This window comes from Lytechinus pictus, unplaced genomic scaffold, assembly GCF_037042905.1.
Source record: "Lytechinus pictus isolate F3 Inbred unplaced genomic scaffold, Lp3.0 scaffold_19, whole genome shotgun sequence".
NCBI classification, from domain to species: domain Eukaryota; kingdom Metazoa; phylum Echinodermata; class Echinoidea; order Temnopleuroida; family Toxopneustidae; genus Lytechinus; species Lytechinus pictus.
Window position 1 is genome coordinate 11626538 of NW_026974140.1, and position 20257 is coordinate 11646794.

A 20257-nucleotide genomic window follows, 5' to 3' on the forward strand; every position below is an offset into this window, starting at 1 on the left:
GAAGATACGGATCATATTCTTGGAAAAGATATTATTTAATACCAATCTAATAAATATGACCGGATTGATATGACACTCCAAGGTCGAGCTTCTGCCGTCCATGTTCCATTTATGTCAGAGATTATCTAAAAATTTGACCCAGATTTTACAGTTTGTAGAATGGGAAATAGAACAAAGAACAGAAATTAACCTGAATTCGTCGACTTCACTTTTCATTTGCAGTATATAGGTCCACAAAATTTGGGTAAGGTTACTTTTCAATTACTGAGTATCGGAAGCAATGTTGTTCTTCGCGATATTTCTGGGTCTTTGTTGATCACCTTAAATGTTTCTTGCTGTCCACAATTTACAAAACTGCAAGATAACAAATTGTTATTTTTTCAATTTAAAAACAATTTAGAATTTGTGTAATATTTTCTTGTTTATTTTTGAAAGATTTATTTTTTATAACCATTTCATGACAGAAACCAATTCAAAATGGCTGCTGGTTTGAAGCTCATCGGGTTATTTCTCTGCGTTGCCATGGCAACGGGAGATCATCATATGTTGTCGTCGTTGGAGGAACTGGCTGAAATTCAGAGAGATCTTTACCTCAGGACGTTTGAGTTCTTCAATGATAGTGTGAGCACAGAGATGGATAAAATGATCGAGAAACTAAAGGCCCTTGAATCAAGGCTAGACGATGTCGAGGGAAGATTGCAAGATTATGGTAAATTGAAAATAGCGAATACTTTTACTTTATTTTTAATGTAGACTTATATAAACATGTTCTTTCATTGAATAATAATAAATGGCTGACATTTGAAAATGAAAGAGCTATCAAACTTTCAAAGGGAAGATTTTAGTTAAAGGGGGGAATGAGATAAGACGAAGGCGATCGAGAGTGAGAGGGTGGATTAGTTTATGTCATTAAATTCAAATGAGTATCGCTACTGAAAATTTTTCTTGCTATTTCTTTTCATTTTCACTTTGTGTATTGAAAAATGTAGCTGATTTTAGGATATTTGGCATTTATATATACATATAACAATAATGTTTTTATGTTTTGAATTTTGATGTAATCTTCAGCATACGCTCATTAAAGAGTTGGTGTGATTTGACACATTTTTTAAACCTTATTAAAGTCTGTAAACTTGTCCATATATTGTTGTTTCAATCGATATATTATTCTATATAGGTATATGATTCTCCTTCATGTTCAATGTTTCATTTAATTCCTTTATTGACACCCCTTGCAAAAGTCCCTTTTCCAGTGGGACTCATTCAGTCTTAAATTACGAGGACAAAGAATTCAATATATATTTAAAAAGAGATTTCCCTGTGGGATTTGCTTTGCATGAAATATTTTTACTTCAGTACCACTAGATATTCAATCATATTCTATATTACATGCATGTTGCTTCAGCTTTATGATTTAACCATCGATCAATATTGATTGATTGATTAATATTGATTGATGTGAATTGCCTCAAAACCAGTGTGTTTCTGTAGAACGGTTGTATAAGCTTCCCTCGTGCCTGCCTAGACTTTACTTAACAAACCCAGATTTATATGACATAAGTGATGTAGATATGAAAACCAATGAGAAACGCTCTCAAAACATCCAAAGTTATTGCTAGACCGCTTAAAATCAAATACAAAAGACAGATTTTCAATCGCCATTAACGTAAGCATTTTGCTTACGTTAAATTAGAACATCGTACATCGATGAAAACGACATTTCAAAACATGCTCTTGCTAATGAAATGCTAAAAAAAACTTGTTGAATTACAAGTACATGTAGGTCAGTTGTATGTATCAAAAAGTAAGAACATTGAATGATATCCCAACATGCATTGTTACAGAACATTTCAAAAATAAAAAGTATTACAGGCAATCACATTAGCCATATCAGATTTCGTTATCTTGCCTTTGAGATAAACGTTTCCATTATCAATTCAATGGAAATTGTGGTTGGTCAGTTGATTCAATCACGTCATACGTACTACCGGGACTTACCCTTATTTTAAAATATTGATAATATGCGCCATTACAACCGTGTAATATATCACTATTCTTATTGTCATCATCAGCAGCCATCGTCACCATCATCATCCCCACCACCATCATTATCATCCTCATCATCATCCTCATCGTCACCACTATTATCATTATCAATATTATCATTGCCATCATCATCATCATTATCATCATCATCATTATCATCACCATCATCATCACCATCATCATCATCATTATCATCATCATCATTATCATCATCACCATCATCATCGCCATCATCATCGTCATCATCACCACCATTATTACCAATATCATCATCGCCATCATCATCATCATCATCATCATCATCACATCTACTATTATCATCACCATCGTCATCTCAATCACTACTTTATCATCATCATCAGCAGCAGCAGCAGCAGCAGCCGCCGCCGCCCAATCATCATCATTAATCATCACCAACGCCACTCCCTTTACTTTCTCATCAAAGAAATATCATTTTTTTAAAGTGAAATCTGTATGCATAACCACATTGAGCATTGTCACCTGCATCATCACATCTCTCACTACTAATCTCTTCTTTTTTTACCACCACCACCATCATCATTATCATCATCCTCCTCATCAACATCGGTCATTTTAGAAATACCATAACCCCCAATAAAAAAGCACCTAAGATAGAGATAAAAGTTAACATAAGAACGAAGGAGATCGAATCGTCTCCAGTCCAGGCTCCAACTCTCAAAAACTTGCAAATATTTCGTTCATCCGTCAAAAATCTGACGTCAGGAGTAAGATTTCCCCATGTTCAAATATCTTTTCGTAGATAGTATAAATATATATAAAGAATTTATTCATTTTTCTCGGTGTAATAGTCCTCTTTCTCCACCCCGATAAAGAAAAATACGGGCCAATTTTACGGAGTGCATGCAGTGACGTTGCCCAGGCCCGATATTGCATTATCAAAACAACAAAATATATATTTTGGGAACGAGTTTCAAATCACCGTCGGCAATGAGGGCCTGAAACGGTAGTCTCGCTTCCCTCAATATTACAGTTGTCTGGCGACACCCATAACTATAGAAAATGAGTCTGTGATCGACGTCGGTGATAGAGAGACCCTGGACAGGATATACAATTCTCTCCTTAGCATGGTTTGTGCGCTTCGCTTATACGATCACCATCGAGGTCATCATCATCATCGTTATCATCCTCGTAATCAACATCGCATTCATCATTACTGGAAAGCAAGAGCCCGCCCGCATCATCAAACCGTCGCCAAGCCTTAACCAGGAAAGAAGTTTTAATATTTTCTTTTGCTGCTTCTTGATTTATTTTCGAGCATCATTCCTAATGAATACTTTAATTCAGCTAAATTAAGTCTTTCAAAACTCTATCCTTGATAGATTTTCAATGACAGATAATAGACACAATTAAGATCCCAAATAGCATTTACTAAAAACACTGCCAAAAATCGAATTGAGTAGTGAGTTGATTAATAGAAACTGTCCAATTCTTCCAAAAATGCAAATATTAATTTCAATTAATAAGGGGAAGTCCTAAAAGGGATAATAATGATATATTTTCTCGTAATGATCCCCTAGATAGAAGCTTTAATGGATAGCTACCAAGCATGAAATTGTAATTTTCTTTAGTTGTGTCAAGTGACTTATTATAGCATGGCTTATCGAAAAACAAATCAGTTCGAGCAAGTACGCCACATTTCATTTTGCTTTTTATTTCACCAAAATGTGTATCGGTATCCTCGCATCCCACGAGAATTGACACCCCGACCCTCGGCATTAAATCTTTCAAAATCAAGAAGATTTATTTCACGTGAAAAACCTTTTAGTTTAAACTTTTCACCATTTCAGAATCAAAATTTTGTTTTTGTTGCTAAGCCCTCAAGTCCATATATCATATCCGATAAAATTATAGAACCCCACAAACGTTTCATAAAAGTTTGAAGAGGTGATCCTCCTCGATCAGTAAAAAAAGATTTATTTAAAAAGATGAAATAGGGAAAACTGGAATACATCCCCACTTTAACCAATGAAAATAGAAATATGTATTCTTTAATATGAAATGGATGCAATTAAACGACGAATACCTAATTCCTTCAAGCCTTTAAGATCCCACCAGCCGAGTTGGCGTCATCTTGCGACGCGGAGCGGGCTCTTGTTCGCCTGAACTCGTCCCTTGCGTTATGGTACAAGCGACTGACGCAACGTCTGGCTGCCGTAGAAGAGATCATACAATTCATTGCAGTCTCAGAAACAAGCGGTATGTTCAGCATGATCTGCATGTTATAAGTATATAGAAATGGTAGTTATATTTCATTTTCCGTTGTACACGAGGAGTCATAATTTTTTTTTGCTTCCACGATGAACGACGGATTTATGAACATAGAAAATGTATTGTCAAATGACCTTCATGACAAAACGCAACCAAGAAGTCTTTGTCGAAAATTGATGAATCAAAACAGCAGTCTCGACCTGGATTGCTGACGAAATATAATTTTTTCAATGTTTCGTCAGCTCAGAATTTTACCAGGATCAGTTGTCCCGGCTCACCAATTTTCGACAAAGACCTCTCAGCTGGTCTTTGTAATTTGACGGTCATTTTCAATGTGTTCTTGAATCATTCCCCGTTGCAGTTGTGAAAACTCACTATTTGATTAATGACGGAACTCTGCGTCAGCAATTTATATGTACTCCAGTACACTTAACATTATTTTATATAGACGTAGCATGTTTGTACAAGCATTTTTTGAGGTCATTCGACTTGTTAGAACACAAAACTTTCTCGTTGACAAACGCGGTGGGCAAAAACGGTTGGGTTGACATTTGCCTCATCGAAAATTGGACATTGACAAAAAGGGGGTTTTCAACTTAAGATCGATCGATACTCTGTATAACTTAATTGCCGAATCAAAGGTGTTTATATGAGATGACAAAGCTAACTATGAATTCATTATGATACGAACTTCCCGATTGAATGGACTCAAAATCGAATAGTGACTGTCACTCTTGAAGTATTGAACTGGAGTAAATTCACTCAATTTGACCTATAGAGGCTATACCTTCATGTCATTACAAATAAACTGACAATCGCTTACAGATTTCTCCGTTACCATTTATCTTCCCTCGCACATGGAAAATCACGTGATGCTAAAAAAATAACAATAAGCAAAGCAAACATTGCAGCGAATATTGACGTATGCTATTAATAGCTCGGTCATACACAAATACCTTTAAGAACTGCTACGAACGCCGTATAAACGATTTTTAGACCATTTCGTAAGATCTTCCCAAGAAGGCCGTACGAAACCAGCGTTAGCAGCTTGGTCGGTGGTCTTGTCCAAGACTTTGTTTAACGTCATACGAAAACCTTTCTTCGTAAGGCGGCCATACGAACGTCGTAAGAACATCATATGAACTGCGTTAGAGTATATGGCCGAGAGGCAACTCTAGAAGCCTTAATTTATTACGATGATTGTAAGAACGCCTTAAGTTCTTCATAGATGGCTCTTACGGCGTTCGTAAGAACGCCATAGAACGGAGATTTGAACGGCGCTCTCATGAAAGAGTCTTGGCGTTTTTAAGGTGTTCACAAGAGACTCGTAAGGCGTAGGTACACAATTTATGCAAATGTTAAGTAAAATCTTCTTACGAGTGCCGTGAGTTGCTCATATGAGCATCTTGCGACAAAACAGAAATCGCAAGATGGCCGCATAAGTCTGACGGAAGAATAAGTCGAGGCATTCTTTCAACAACAACAACAACAAAACATACGAATTCTAGGGCCATTTTATAAAAAAATCATTTCGTTTCTCATGAAGCTCTTGGGATGTTCTAACTAACAACATAAGACTCTATTCTCATTTACGAATCTCTATACGAATTCCAGAATTCGTACAAACAGCGAGATTCCTTTGTGACTGTAGCGTTATACCTAGTTCCCACCTTCACGATTTGTGCCACGATTCAAATAGCGGTCTTAATCGTGGTGTGATCGTAGTGATCTAATCAGATCGTATCAGATCATATCAGATCAATCGTAGCAATCGTATCTATTGTAGAAACATTTTGAAAAGTTCAACAAATTTCGCGATCAGTTACTAAAGGCCAATCTTGACCTTCGCATATTTTGTTATGATTTACATCTAAAGGCCAGGGTCATAATTCACATTCAAGTTTACACATTGGCGTACCTATGGAAAATATTTGGAAAATAAAACTGCACCCTTTCCAACATTTGACCTTTGTCATTTATCGATTCGTTCCTTTTTCGTGAGATAGGAGTTTCCAAGTGTATTTTCTTCCATTCATTTCGATGAACGTTATTCTATATCGAAGGATACATAAGTATCAGCAAACAATATTTGTGATGATGAAAAGGGGCGACACCAAGAGCATTCCAGTAACAGCGACATCAACAATAAAGCTATAAAACCAAACTCTTATTAATCTAGTCAAATTTGACCTAATCACGTGGTACCCAGCAAAATCTTTCTAGTCATAATATTGACTTGATTCTAGTCAGAATGATTCAAATTCTGAAATAGGTAACCGACGTGACCCAGATATAACAAACCCTTTTCGATGTTCAGACTATATATGCAAAACTTACGTCGTAACAACTTGCCCCGCTCTTCAACCGGCTAAGGGACTAGAAAACTATATCTGACATATTACTCATATAAGTAATTTAGTGGTTCATCCCCTGACTTCCAGTTTAAAGGTTGAGGGTTCGAAGCTTGCTATCCTTGCGGTATTCATACTCCAGAGACAGGTTATACCAGTTGATATGAGAATCACACAGTTTCATTAACATGTGAATTGCTATATGAAAGTAGTTTATATGTGTGCATTTTTCATATATGATTTAGAAGATTTTTAAAATCATCTCTGGCTGATTTCTTTTCTCTCTCTCTCTTCCCTACTACCTCTATCTCCTCTGTGGGTTGTTTTGCAGTTTGCATGCTTTTATGAAATCAAAATTATCTTTTAGAACAGAAAATATTACTTCATGAAAATCACCTTTTTACTTGATCATTTCACACCGGATAGCTGCCCGAACAGGAAACGACAATGAAGTCCCGCTCGAACCAGAACCCGAACCGGTACGAGTCAACCGTCCGCCAACCACCACAACCAGAAGGGTAACTATTACGTAACATTTAGTTTGATTCTACATTTTTATTTGATTGATGAGATTACCTTTAGCCTTGTCTTGAATCCTACAGCCATTTATTCTTTTATGAATCTTGTACCTCTTGGGGCAGTACTTGATAAATTATTGTATTGATTGCTTAATAATTACCTGTTAAACTTTCACATTGACACTATACTTCACTTCAATTGATGCGATGTCTGATTCATTTTATTACATACATGCATATCATAGAGTTTTGTATTGCTATCGATAATTAACAAAAGATAAGAAACTTTGGCCAACGGAATCTTTTCCATCGGTGATAGATATCCATAAAATATGCCTCTTTAAAATCATTTATGGCTGGCCGTTGGTGGCGTTGTTTTAATCGATGTACAGACGACTATGATGATGGAAACGATGCCGAAGACGAATGAGCGCTTGATGACCACAGAGCCGACAGAGGTATTTTGACTATTCAAACTTCGTGTGACATCGTTATCTCCTCACCCGTGTGTCAAAAATAATTTTCACTGTGTTTTGTTCCATTCTGTATTACCATAAGAATATGTTTATCCTTAAAAAATACGGTATAATATGAAAAAAAAGTTGTCATGACAATCATCATCATCACCATCACGATAAGAATTATCATCATCTCCACCACCACCACCATTATAACATTCACCATCGTCATACTATATATTTATTGGATTTAAAATAATTGCAAATCGGGCGTGGTAAGTGACTAGCTGAACATTTGATTTAGATTTAAGTCTTAAAGATATTAAACCTAACAGATTTGAATTTGAATTCTTTGGAATTAAGATTGTATTCTGAGTTTGAGTGGTCACTAACGACAGCTGAACTTTATTTATTTCAAATCCCTATAAGTTAGAGTTTACCATCACCACACCGCTCCAATCATGTATTCATATAACCAATCGCCACGACTATCACGATCACCACCAACAGTAGCAGCAAGCCAGCAACAACAACCATAATATCAGCAATAACAACCACCATAGCTACGGAAATATGTTGTGCGTGTTCTTTGATAACTTACAACATGCAAAATTTTAATAATCTAAAATCTTCATAATTAACCATTTTCGGCATAACATTAAATGTTCCATTTACATTTTTAATCCAAAATGGAATTATATAGCCCTTCTTTGTTTGATTGATTAGATTTGATTTAATTTTCATATGTTTTTATGTCTATCCCAGAGACTTTCAACTGATGTTCGGTGTGGAAATAATGGATGTGCATGTGGAATAAACTTCTATTTTTATTTGATTTGAATAATTCCACAATGTCTTTAATTTCGTTTGTTACTTTTGGTAATTGTCTTTTATCATCATTATTATTTATATCATAATACAAGCTCTGAAGTCAATGTCCTATCGATGTCGTTTATTTTTTCTATTTACACTATAAAATCTAGTTTTTTATGTTTCAACTCTTGCATTTGTAATTATTCACAATTGATTCACAAGATCTATTTTACATGACCGTCGATGGCGGTATTTTAATCGTGTGTGCAGATAATTGAAGCGGGGGCACCAAAATTTAGCACGGCTGAGCCTTCAACTAAAATCATGGCGACTACAGAGGTATTTTAACTAAATAAATCTTCATGTGACATCGTTGTCTTCTCATGTTTCACCAGTGTTGCTAATTTGTGTTTGTTGGTCTAGTTTTATAGTTCAATCAGATGATCATGATGTGCGCATCAATTTGCAATAGTTCCCATTTGAAGTGATGCCGTTTATAAGTGGGCAATTCCGTAAAATAATCATCCTTTTTGTATATGCGACACCGATTTTTCTCAGGTTTTACTTCATTTTATAAACTCACCAAGTCAAGGTCACTTGACAGCATTACAAACTGTCCAAAGAACTAGACATCGGAGACAGAAAAAATCATGAAGATCCCCCATATATGGGGTCGGACGTACATATTTTATGGAATTGTCCAACAGTCAATTGCTTTTATTTTCATTTATCTGTATAATGTGGATAACTTTGTAAAGAAAATGTTAACTAACTCAAATATCTTTGTGATGGCCTATTCATAATATAGTCAGGTCCAGATTTGAGAAACGTAGACTGCCTTAGGCAAATCGTGTTAATGCTGAATTGAGAAATGTTTTAGCATAATTTGAGGGCGCTGAGTCCAAATTTGCTGTTTGCCAACTTTGATTTTCATGTTAAAATCCTCAAATTGGCAAAAACAATATGGCCGCCATTCCACACCATTTTTGGCTCTATTCTGAACCCCAAAACTTGTAACAAAAATGTTTGTCAACGGTTTTTGGTACCATTTGTTCCCAGGAATAACATACTAAAAATCTACCAAAATCTGGATCAGGGAAAGTGGTTATTTTCAAGATGGAGTCTAAGATGGCCGCCATTAAAATAACCGACACTTTACATACCCTAGACATCTTTTTCGGTGCATACATGTATTCAGTGGTGTAGGGGGTAAAAGGAAAGAGTGAACTTAAGCACTCCAGGGTACCTGAAAAGCCAAGATTGCGTAAAAATGGCTGCCATGGCCTAAAAATTCACAATTCATCTATTACCTATTTTAGTGTCTTTTATTTGGGTTTTATTTATTGGTGATTTCAAGGGTCAGGAAGTAAACTGGGACAAGTTATAAGGACAGTCAACGGTCCACTATGTCCAAAATCCAAGATGGCTTTCAAAATTGGAGTCTAAAATAGCTGTTGTTATCTAAAAACCCTAAAACCCGACATAGTTTGTTTGATATCTGCCTTGAGGATATGATGTTGGTGTCTAACCCATGGTTTAATGGGTCAAGAAATACGATGGGAAGTATCAAAGACAGTCTATGGTCCAGCATGTCCAAGAATCCAAAAAGGTTTCCAGAATAGGAGTCTAAAATGGCTTCAGTTACCTTAAAACTGACATAGTTTGTTTAATATCCGCCTGCGGTATATGATTATGTTGTCTAACCCTTGGTTTAAATGGTCAAGTAATACATTAGGATAAGTTAAGGGCAATCAATGATCCTGTATGTCTAAAAATCCAAGATGGCTTCCAATAAAGGAGTCTAAAATGGCTGCTGATACTTAAAGATTGACATAATCCATTTAGAATCCATCTGGAAGATATGATTTTGGTGTGTACATTATGGTTTCAAGGGTTAATACTTTTGGATTAGTTACAATGGTATGAAGCTGTCCATTTTGCCTATTATTCAGAAATGGCTTTCAAAATGAGTCTAAAAAGACTTCCATCACCTAAACATAGTCATAATTAGGTGAACAAAATCTACACTATTGTGGTTTGAAGGCTAAAATAATAAATCGGGATAAATAACAAGGATGGGCAGTTGTCCTTTTCGTCCTAAAAAGTCCAAAGCGACTTCTAAAATTGCGTAAAAATGACTGCTCAGTGTCCCCTAATCATGAAACCATAGGATAGTCCTAAGCACTAAAATTACGTGTCTGGAAATACTTATCAGTGAATTATGGAACTTTTTAGGTGAAAGTGTACCTTATTTTTGAAAGTTTGTTTTTCGGATGTTAACTTATTTTTGCATAATCTAATTATGTCACTAAACTCTTGTAAAACATATTTTTATGAGTCTTAAACATGTTAAAAACAGAGACCGTGGCGCTAGATGGGATATGAAGTATTGTCATTTTTGTATCAATGGTGGTCAATTCGAATGTAATTTTTGGAGCGTTCTTCAATTTTTGACAAAATAGACAACAGCGTATCCCTGTTATTCGTCTTTACCTTTTTTTATTTGAACCTTGAAATCATGAGAAAGACACAAAAATGTCTCTAGGTAGATAGTGTAACTTTGCAGTCAAATGTTTAAGAAATTGCAACTATTTTTTAAGCCATCATACTTTTTTTGCAAAACTGCACCACTGATAAACCTTGAAATTTTTCCAATGTAATTTTTCCCTTCCGAACCATGATCTTTTAAATGTTTTATTTTTCTCGGTAGACCCCAAAGTTATTTATATATATGCATATGGACCATTTCAAAGTTACAACGTCCATTATAGACGCCATTTTGGAAGGTCATCTTGGATTCTCTGACACATTCACTGACTATCTTGTAAACATGTCCTGACTCATTATTTGCCTTGAAAGCCTTTTTGATGATTTTGATTTTAATGATTTACTTTAATTTTTGGAGTTGATGGTACAGCGACTGCTGTTTTGGACGCTATGTTGGATTTCCAGGTACCGTTGACGACCTTTTGTAATTATAACCTGTTTCAATAGACTTTGTTTAATCCTATAAAGTCTCATGAAATAGACATCAATAACCTAAAAGTTATGACATTTCAAAAACTTAACCTCGGTTAAGATTTGATGTTGACTTCGCCGCGCCGCCATGGTCATCGCCGCTGTCAGAAAAGGGACGTCCATGTTTTGTTTCTGCTATGCATGCAAGGAAAAAATGGTGGACACGTTTAAGATATCACAATGTGATTATGCCAACATCGCCCCCAAATTATCTAACATTTTGCCATATTATTTATCAATCAGCAGCTGTGAATCATGGAAGCCATCTTGGAATTAAAGATGGCTGACGAATCAATCGGACACATTATGTTTGCAACCCTAGGTATCAAAAATAACGCATAGACCCCAATTTCTGAAATATAATCACCCATAAAACTTGTTAATATGGGAAACTGCATTCAAAATGCCGCCATTTGTTTTTTTGCCGATTTGAGGATGAAAACTTCGGAAACAAGTTTGGCAAACAGCATTTTTGGATTCAGCACCCCTGAATTACCTTAAAACAATTGATAAATCAGCATTAACACAAAATGCCTAAAGCACTTTTTCTGAGCACATTTTTTAAAATCTGGACCTGACTGATATTGATTATGTTTGTCGTGAGTGTTGAAGGTTTAAAGAAAATTCCTGTAATTAATATCTATTTAGTGAAGCCATAATCACTCATTAATTGTATATCCCGATGTCTTAAAAACCATTTCTGTGTTCTCTACTAACGGTGATATGTATTTTCTATCTTGTATTCTGTGAATCTATGTTAGAGTCATTATTAAATTATTGAATAACAACATCTCCTTTTACTTCTTTATACTTTAACATATTAATAAATCACTTGCATCATATTGGTGTTAATATGTTTATTTTTTTATCTCTCATCTGTCGGCAATTCTCTTCTTTTCGGTTTTGTCAATCAGTGTAATCACTTATGAAATTTCATTTTCTTACCGAGTGCAAACTGAGACACTCTTACAAGAAAATACCGGTTCTGTTTGGAATCAGCAGACTCACAAAAGCCTAAACTCAAGATATTTCAAGACGGGTGTTGCCCCACACTTGCATAGAATCAAGTTTTGCTTTAAACAAACAAATAACGCATTGTTTCAATACTGAGGAACCGTATAACAAGCCTGGCTTCCAAAGGCTCCTCGTCTTCCTTGTCTTTATATTACTTTCCTTTAATTATCGATATTTGTTGCTTTTAAACGTTTTCGACATATGCGTTAGCATATAATTGTACATGTATCTTGTTATATGTTACTTTTTCAAGGAGGATCAATAAAGTTCATTCATTCATTCATACTTGTTGAACATTTCGTTTTCACCTTTATAACTCACATTTTTATCATAATTATCATCTTTAATAAAAAAATCGATATGTCTTGATAATATTCTTCTGTTAGTTGGATGGATGAAATTTTACCAACAACAAACATGGCCTTCATAACAATCTTCTGCGTTCACTATTGTGTCTCATTTCCTTACGTACTATCATAATTATGATAATTACATAACTATCCCCAGCATTTATCTTTTAATTTATCATTTTTTCCGATGCTAATCTAGGAAAGCAAAGGAGAGACCAGACGAGATATCGGTGTAAATGACCTCAGTACAAGTACCCGTTGCAATCTTTGACCGTATCTTACAATCACCATAGTATATACATTTTAACAACGAGACAAAATAGGCACATAAGGACAGCAATTCTCTGGGCGTTTATTTTAATATTTTCTGGGCCTTTTCTTACATAATGTTCAAAATGTAGAAATTACATTGTTTTAGTGAACGACTGATATGTTCTTGTACAAAATGAGAACATTTTATCTGGCATTTAAGTATGGTGTTACTGAATTTCATATAACCTTGAATTTAACAAATGGTAAACTTCTATTGAAATGTATATTTTTGTTTAGAACAGGGGTAGTTGGTAAAGATCATCTATTGCGACTGCAAATGGTTTAGAATCTGATTTAGCGCAAGAACAAGTTCCTGCCCTTCAGTAATGCGTAAAGATCTTCATGAAGCAGCTCACTATTTTGTATGTTCTCGAAAACATTAATTTCTTCCTGAGTTTTCTTGTCGATTGCTTGCTGCAATGCAATTTCTTTCATTAAAAAAGGCGAAGAAAATATATTTCTCCAAATGCATATCTATTTTAAGCATTATGAAAGGAGGCATGTTTGATATTCTTGCATTCTGTTAATTTGTTTTTCTTGCAGCCAGTCCGAAAGACAACAACACGCGCCACAACAACACGGAGAACAACCACCACTCAACCACCAACGACCACAACCATGCCTACAACCACTCCCACCACAACAATGCCACCTACAACAACCATCCCAACAACCACTCCTATGCCAACCCCATTGAACTGTAAAGAGGTGGCTGCTAGGGGCGAGACTGTTTCAGGATGGTACCTTATTGATCCAATGCAAAGAGGAAACCCCTTCACAGTTTACTGTGAATTGCCTAAAGGTACGTGGTTCTTTTAAACACCATCGCTATCACCATACTCATTTATTCTTCGGTCATCTTCTTTTGTTTTTCACATTTCCCTTTTTCTTGCTGTACTCTGTCTCTTATATTTCTTTCTCTCTTTCTCTCTTTCTTCTTCTTCTTCTTATACTTCTTATTCTTCTTTTTCTTCTTCTTATGTAGTGGTCGGGACTTAAAATATAGAACTGTATAGGTAGCTAAGAGACTACCTGTAATTTATATTTTATTATTTCATTTCTCGATTTTGTCCCCAAGGTGTAACATCAGTCGGTCACACAATGGCGGATAGGGCGATTCATAACAACGGGTTTGAAGGACCTGGAGACTTCCAACTTAATCCAGTATACACAAATGCCACAATCAACCAGATGAAGGCACTTACATTAGTCTCACAGAACTGTAGCCAGTTCATCAAGGTAATGTTCTTAGACTTCAAAAGACTGCTTAGTAATTATTATACCAGAACCAATCTGTCTTACTCTGACAAAAAGGAAGCAAGGTACATATTGACCGAAATTGTGTTATTTTTTTTCCTATATCTTTCTTTTTCAGGCAAAACTAAATAGTAAATAAGTAGCATTCAATATAGTTCTATTTATAGTTTTTTGTTTGCATTTACTCCTCTAGTACCGATGCCGGGCCGCTGTTCTCTTAGCTACAGAGAAGAAGAGTGGATTACGATACGGATATTGGGTATCTGTTGATGGCGAACATATTGGCAGTTGGGGTGGAGCTCCTATCAACAGTGGCAAGTGCGCATGCGCCCTTACAGGTCAGTAAAATCACGCCTTACATCAAGACCCATTAGTTGCTTCATAACCCGATTTCGCATTCCGTTTTTCCTTTTGTCCCCACACCCTTTCCGTTTCTTCCCATCTTTTTTCACATGTATTAAAATATGGTAAATAGAAATGTGACATTTGGCTTTTAGGCCTTAAGTTTCAATTTTGTTATGGAAAGGCCACATTTATTACAGCACCAGTGGGAAAAATCCAAAGGGCACAGGAAATATCCTAGGCCAATAAAAGAGGCATTGAGACCAATCAAAACCACCATCCTTCTCGTCCCAAACTCGCTATTTTTCTCATCACCCTCCTCGTCACCCGTCTGGTTATCCTTCTCGTCACCCTCCTCGTCATCCGTCTGGTTATCCTTCTCATCATCCTCCTCGTCATCCGTCTAGTGATCCTTCTCATTATCCTCCTCGTCATCCGTCTGGTTATCCTTCTCATCATCCTCCTCGTCATCCGTCTAGTTATCCTTCTGATCACCCTCCTCGTCATCCGTCTGGTTATCGTTCTCATCACCCTCCTCGTCATCCGTTTGGATATCGTTCTCATCACCCTCGTCACCCGTCTAGTTATCCTTCTCGTCACCCTTCTCATCTCCCGTTTGGTTATCCTTATCGTCACCCTCCTCGTCATCCGTCTGGATATCGTTCTCATCACCCTTCTCGTCTTCCGTCTGGTTATCCTTCTCATCACCCTTCTCGTCTCCCGTTTGGTTATCCTTATCGTCACCCTTCTCGTCTCCCGTCTGGTTATCCTTCTCGTCACCCTCCGCATCTCCTGTCTGGTTATCACTCTCGTCGTCCTTCTCTTCTCCCGTCTGGATATCATTCTCATCACCCTCGTCATCCGTCTAGTTATCCTTCTCATCACCCTCCTCGTCATCCGTCTGGATATCGTTCTCATCACCCTCGTCACCCGTCTAGTTATCATACTCGTCACCCTTCTCGTCTCCCGTCTGGTTATCCTTCTCATCACCCTTCTCGTCTCCCGTTTGGTTATCCTTATCGTCACCCTTCTCGTCTCCCGTCTGGTTATCCTTCTCGTCACCCTCCGCATCTCCTGTCTGGTTATCACTCTCGTCGTCCTTCTCTTCTCCCGTCTGGATATCATTCTCATCACCCTCGTCATCCGTCTAGTTATCCTTCTCATCACCCTCCTCGTCATCCGTCTGGATATCGTTCTCATCACCCTCGTCACCCGTCTAGTTATCATTCTCGTCACCCTTCTCGTCTCCCGTCTGGTTATCCTACTCATCACCCTTCTCGTCTCCCGTCTGGTTATCCTTCTCGTCACCCTCCGCATCTCCTGTCTGGTTATCACTCTCGTCGTCCTTCTCGTCTCCCGTCCGGTTATTCTTTTCGTCATCCTCCTCGTCTCCCGTTTTGTTATCCTTCTCATCACCCTCCTCGTCACCCGTCTGGATATCCTTCTCATCACCCTCGTCATCCATCTAGTTATCCTTCTCGTCACCCCTCTTGTCACCCGGTTTATCATATGTCTCCTCTCCTGATTCTATGCCAACTTTTCATCCTTCTTGTCAACCTCTTATTTTCTAAATATATTATCACAAGCCATCATTAAGCCGTATTCAAACCAACTTTACGTTGTCATTTTTTATTACTAGCTATCAGCAGATAAAATGTAGTCTTATAATTACTGGATAATTAAACATTTTTATATACGCAAAGAACAAAATCGATTTAATGTTGATAATTAATCATGGACACCGTTCTCACTACCGTCCCAAAAATAGTTTACTGGAAATTAGTATAAAGTGTAATGAGAACGGTCGAAGCGGTCTTGGAAGCGATCTTTCAAACCGATTCAGAAAACCACCTCGCGATGTAGTTTTGAAGATCGCTTTGCCTCGTTAAAGTGGTTTTAGCGTAAGCATGGACCTATAGGTCAATGGCGTAAGTGAGGACACAACCGTTCTTCGGGAAGCGATCTTTGCAAATTTCGAGCGCACTACTCAACATACTGTATGTGGAATGCCTACGCTGCGGTTTCAAATTTCGCGCGAATCATGTGACCCCACTGAGAGTGTTCCCATATCAACATGACCGCTATGTGAAGTAGTTTTGAAAACAACTTTCGGGTGATCAAATGGGAATGCTAGCAAAGCGATCTTTCAAACTGGTTTCCCGAACCGGTTTCCAGTAATCCAGTTTTAGAAAGTATAATGAGAACGGTGTCATATAGTTTAAACATAATAATCTTATTTCTATTTACTTACTTGCAGCTCGTGGCTGTCTGGAAAACAAGAACTGCAACTGCGATTCCAACCCAAAACAATTTGCCATCGATGAGGGTGTCATCTCTGACAAGCCCTACCTGCCAGTGACGGATGTCCGTCTTGGTGATACTGGTAGTAAGAAGGAGGAGGGATATGTCACTCTCGGCCCCTTGCGATGCCAGTAAAATAGATCCGTCTTCGTCCTCGTTCTCACAGCAGGTGAGTTTTCCCCCATCACATTGAAGAAAATGCATCCATGATAATGGGATTATAATCCGTTTCATATGGCAACTTTTTCTTTATTGGATAAATATATTTATTACACTTCTACCCTTGTCAATTAATTCGGGATCTCTGTTTTCAAGTATTTGGATACTTTAAAGAGGAATCAATAATAATAATAATAATAATTGATTGGTTCAAACGCTATGATCATGTGCATTAAATCTAAATGCCTTTTTAAAACCAAATTCGAATCTTTCGTTAAAATGGACAAGTTCATGTTTACGGTAAGAATTTAATAAATAGAGATTAAACGTGCGATGATCAAATGCTTACAATAAATCGAGATGGTTGCGGGTAAAGAAAGTTAGGGTATATTTCGGTTGGAACGTTTTTTTTCACAAAACAATGACATTTTTCTTGTTTATCAAAAGTTAGTTCATGTTGATGTGAAAATTTGTATTTAGATATGTACATATAGTTCAAATGTAACAATAATTTGGGAACGACCGTCAAAATATTTCATATATTGGGAACTAGTTGTGTTCGGTCTTAAACTTTTTGATCGACAGTAATGGAAAGGGCCTCTGGAAAATACCTTTGTATTGCTGCAGTCGCTTTAATATTCTCACTATATCGGCCATGAACCAGCTATGAGGAAAATTAAAAATAGGGAAAATGTCTTCAGAACAAGTTCAACAGCCCATGTATAGAATAAAACAATGAAAAAATAGAAATAAAAAAGGCCTTGTCAAATAATTCACTTATCTAAAACAGAATTGTCATTTATACAATATAAACCCTAACTCCCACTTCCCTGTTACATCACCCTTTTTCCATTCACATCTTATGTGTCTTTATTATATACGATTTTTACAGATATCAACTACAGAGAACTTCTGAGCTGCATAATCCTGGAGACATTGTCTTTATGTGATAATAATCTTTGTTATCACTTCCACCCTCATCTCACGATTTGGAAGCGGAGTGGAAATTTCTGAAAGTTGTTTTTCATACAAACTGCAGGTATATAGTGAACACTTTGGATATATTTGGTACAGTTGACTTGTCAAAACATGTATTTCTACAATTCACACCAAGACTCACCTAACGTTTTGTGGACAGAAAGGTGAAATAAGGGGGGAGGGGGTTAGTTAGAATGTTGATAATTTTCGACCTAATTTTGCCATTTTTTTTCTTCATCAGAATGTAAATATGTATTTAGGCTATTTCAACAGAAAGGAATGTCACAAAAATATTATAAGTAGAAAACTACTATACTCGTGTACATAAATCTAGGATAAGTGTGTTTTATATTTCTCCTAAGCAAGATAGATGGGTGGATAAAATGTAATGTCTATTGTTCCTACGTGACTACTGCCAGTGTTGCATTATTTGTCATATTGGAAATCTGTAGTTAAGATGGTGAATATTGCAAAAGTGATTTTACTGCCCAATATTTTATCTTTGGATTTGATATTTTGTCGCTTTGTGGCAACAAATAATTTATAGAAATAAATACGTTGGAATACCATACATGTAGAAACCGATGAAAGCATGATGAAAGTGTCATTTTCTTCAGTGTTTGTGTAGCGATGATATATTGAATTATTTGTTTACCTATTTGGTTTATAATAATTGGGTTATTTCTATATTATGGATATGCACAAATGAAAGATCAGATCACAATGCTGAAATCATTTTCATTAACAGAAATTTAAATAATATATTTTTTTGAATAATTTCTAATGCTACCTTCTCTGATGAACTCTTCCATTATGATGATAAAGAATTTAGAACATACTGGTCAATATCTAATTGTGTCATAATAGCTGCGCTGATTCCTTTTTTGTTTTCAGTATTACTTAAAAATACAAAAAGTTAAGAAAGCAGTATTAACCATGTTAACCGTTAGGTATTACAATCAAGATGCATCATAATCTCTTATTATCACATCATTGTTTGATTATCATCTTGAGAATTTTGTCCAGAACTGCTGCAGAGACAATGTCGAAAATGAATTATATTTATGATGTAAATCTACTTCTACAAAAAGGGATCTACTTAACTTTTACTTTTCCTGGTGTTTGAAAGTAATACTACAAATGGAGGATTAAAGAATGATAATGTAAAAGTAACTTTGCGTAAATGATCAAATCAGTAAAAGAACCAATTGATTTAAAGTGTCATAATTCATGATAACTTTTGTTGCTGAAAGACATGATAACAATTTAAAACAAATTTTGTCAAATATATGTAATATGTACTTGAGTTCTGTATAACCAATGCTTTTTAAAATTTGACTGCACACGTTTCAAAATAATAAACAACTGTATTTATCTAGTCTAGTGAAAGTAAAGTTAAATCGAAAACTGTACTATTTTTGTAACTCTGTGGTACTCTGAATAAACAGACCTAATTCCATCCCAAAATGCCTTTGTCTGATTCATTTTATAAGAGTTTGTGTAGATGTCATAAAGACATATGTTAAAATTGATTTGAATTTAAAATATCTGAGCTGTGAGGTCACAATTGTCACATGTGTATATGAAATGGATTAAAAATTAATCCCATAAAAATATGGCGCTCGAAAACCAATAATTAGTGCTTTACAAATTCAATACCAATGACCCAATCAGCTTTCATAATGTACCGACATATTTGGTAGGTTTAGAAGCATGAAAAGAATTCAAGAAATTAGATAAATAAAATTAAGATAGCAATTTATAATCTCAGTTTCATTTTTTCCATTGTCTTTATTTATCTTTCTTCCCCTTCCTTAATCTCTCCCAAATCTCTGCCTGTATCTCTCTTTCCTTCTCTCCCCTCCCCCTCTCCCCTTCCACTCTTACACCCCATCTTCCTCACACACACACCCTCACACTCCCACACACACGCACCCTCTCTCACTCTCTTTCCTCCCTCTTCCATTTTTATATCTTGTAGAATCTACTGAACAAGTACATATTGGTATGGTTTACAGTAAAATATCTTTTCTAAGACGGGCCCCGATGATAAGCTCTTTTTTCTTTTAATCTTTGGTAAAGAAAAAATT

General features: G+C 36.2%; 1 protein-coding gene across 5 annotated transcripts; it reads left to right on the plus strand.

The window, feature by feature from the left end:
• Positions 1–147: 147 nt before the first annotated feature.
• LOC129260903 (contactin-associated protein 1-like) lies at positions 148–19634 on the plus strand. Of its 5 annotated transcripts, none has more exons than XM_064114587.1 (10): positions 177–244; positions 465–709; positions 7074–7165; positions 7558–7623; positions 8707–8775; positions 13674–13932; positions 14209–14369; positions 14581–14725; positions 16987–17199; positions 18082–19634. In XM_064114587.1, the coding sequence occupies exons 2-9, from the start codon at positions 478–480 to the stop codon at positions 17163–17165; spliced, it is 1203 nt and encodes a 400-aa protein (XP_063970657.1). In that variant the 5' UTR covers positions 177–244; positions 465–477; the 3' UTR covers positions 17166–17199; positions 18082–19634. The 5 variants fall into 5 exon arrangements, with proteins under 5 accessions (XP_063970659.1, XP_063970657.1, XP_063970658.1 ...); XM_064114588.1 differs by lacking the exon at positions 177–244 and adding an exon at positions 259–356; XM_064114586.1 differs by lacking the exon at positions 177–244 and adding an exon at positions 4126–4284 and having other exon boundaries at positions 469–709.
• The last annotated feature ends 623 nt before the right edge of the window (positions 19635–20257 follow it).

What these genes read in the sequence shown, in the direction of transcription:
- LOC129260903 (XM_064114586.1), top strand. Translation starts at nt 478, where the DNA reads ATGGCTGCTGGTTTGAAGCTCATCGGGTTATTTCTCTGCGTTGCCATG. An exon ending in GGGAAGATTGCAAGATTATG is followed by an intron (nt 710 to 4,125) that starts GTAAATTGAAAA and finishes AATTCCTTCAAG; the next exon opens with CCTTTAAGATCCCACCAGCC. An exon ending in TGCAGTCTCAGAAACAAGCG is followed by an intron (nt 4,285 to 7,073) that starts GTATGTTCAGCA and finishes CACACCGGATAG; the next exon opens with CTGCCCGAACAGGAAACGAC.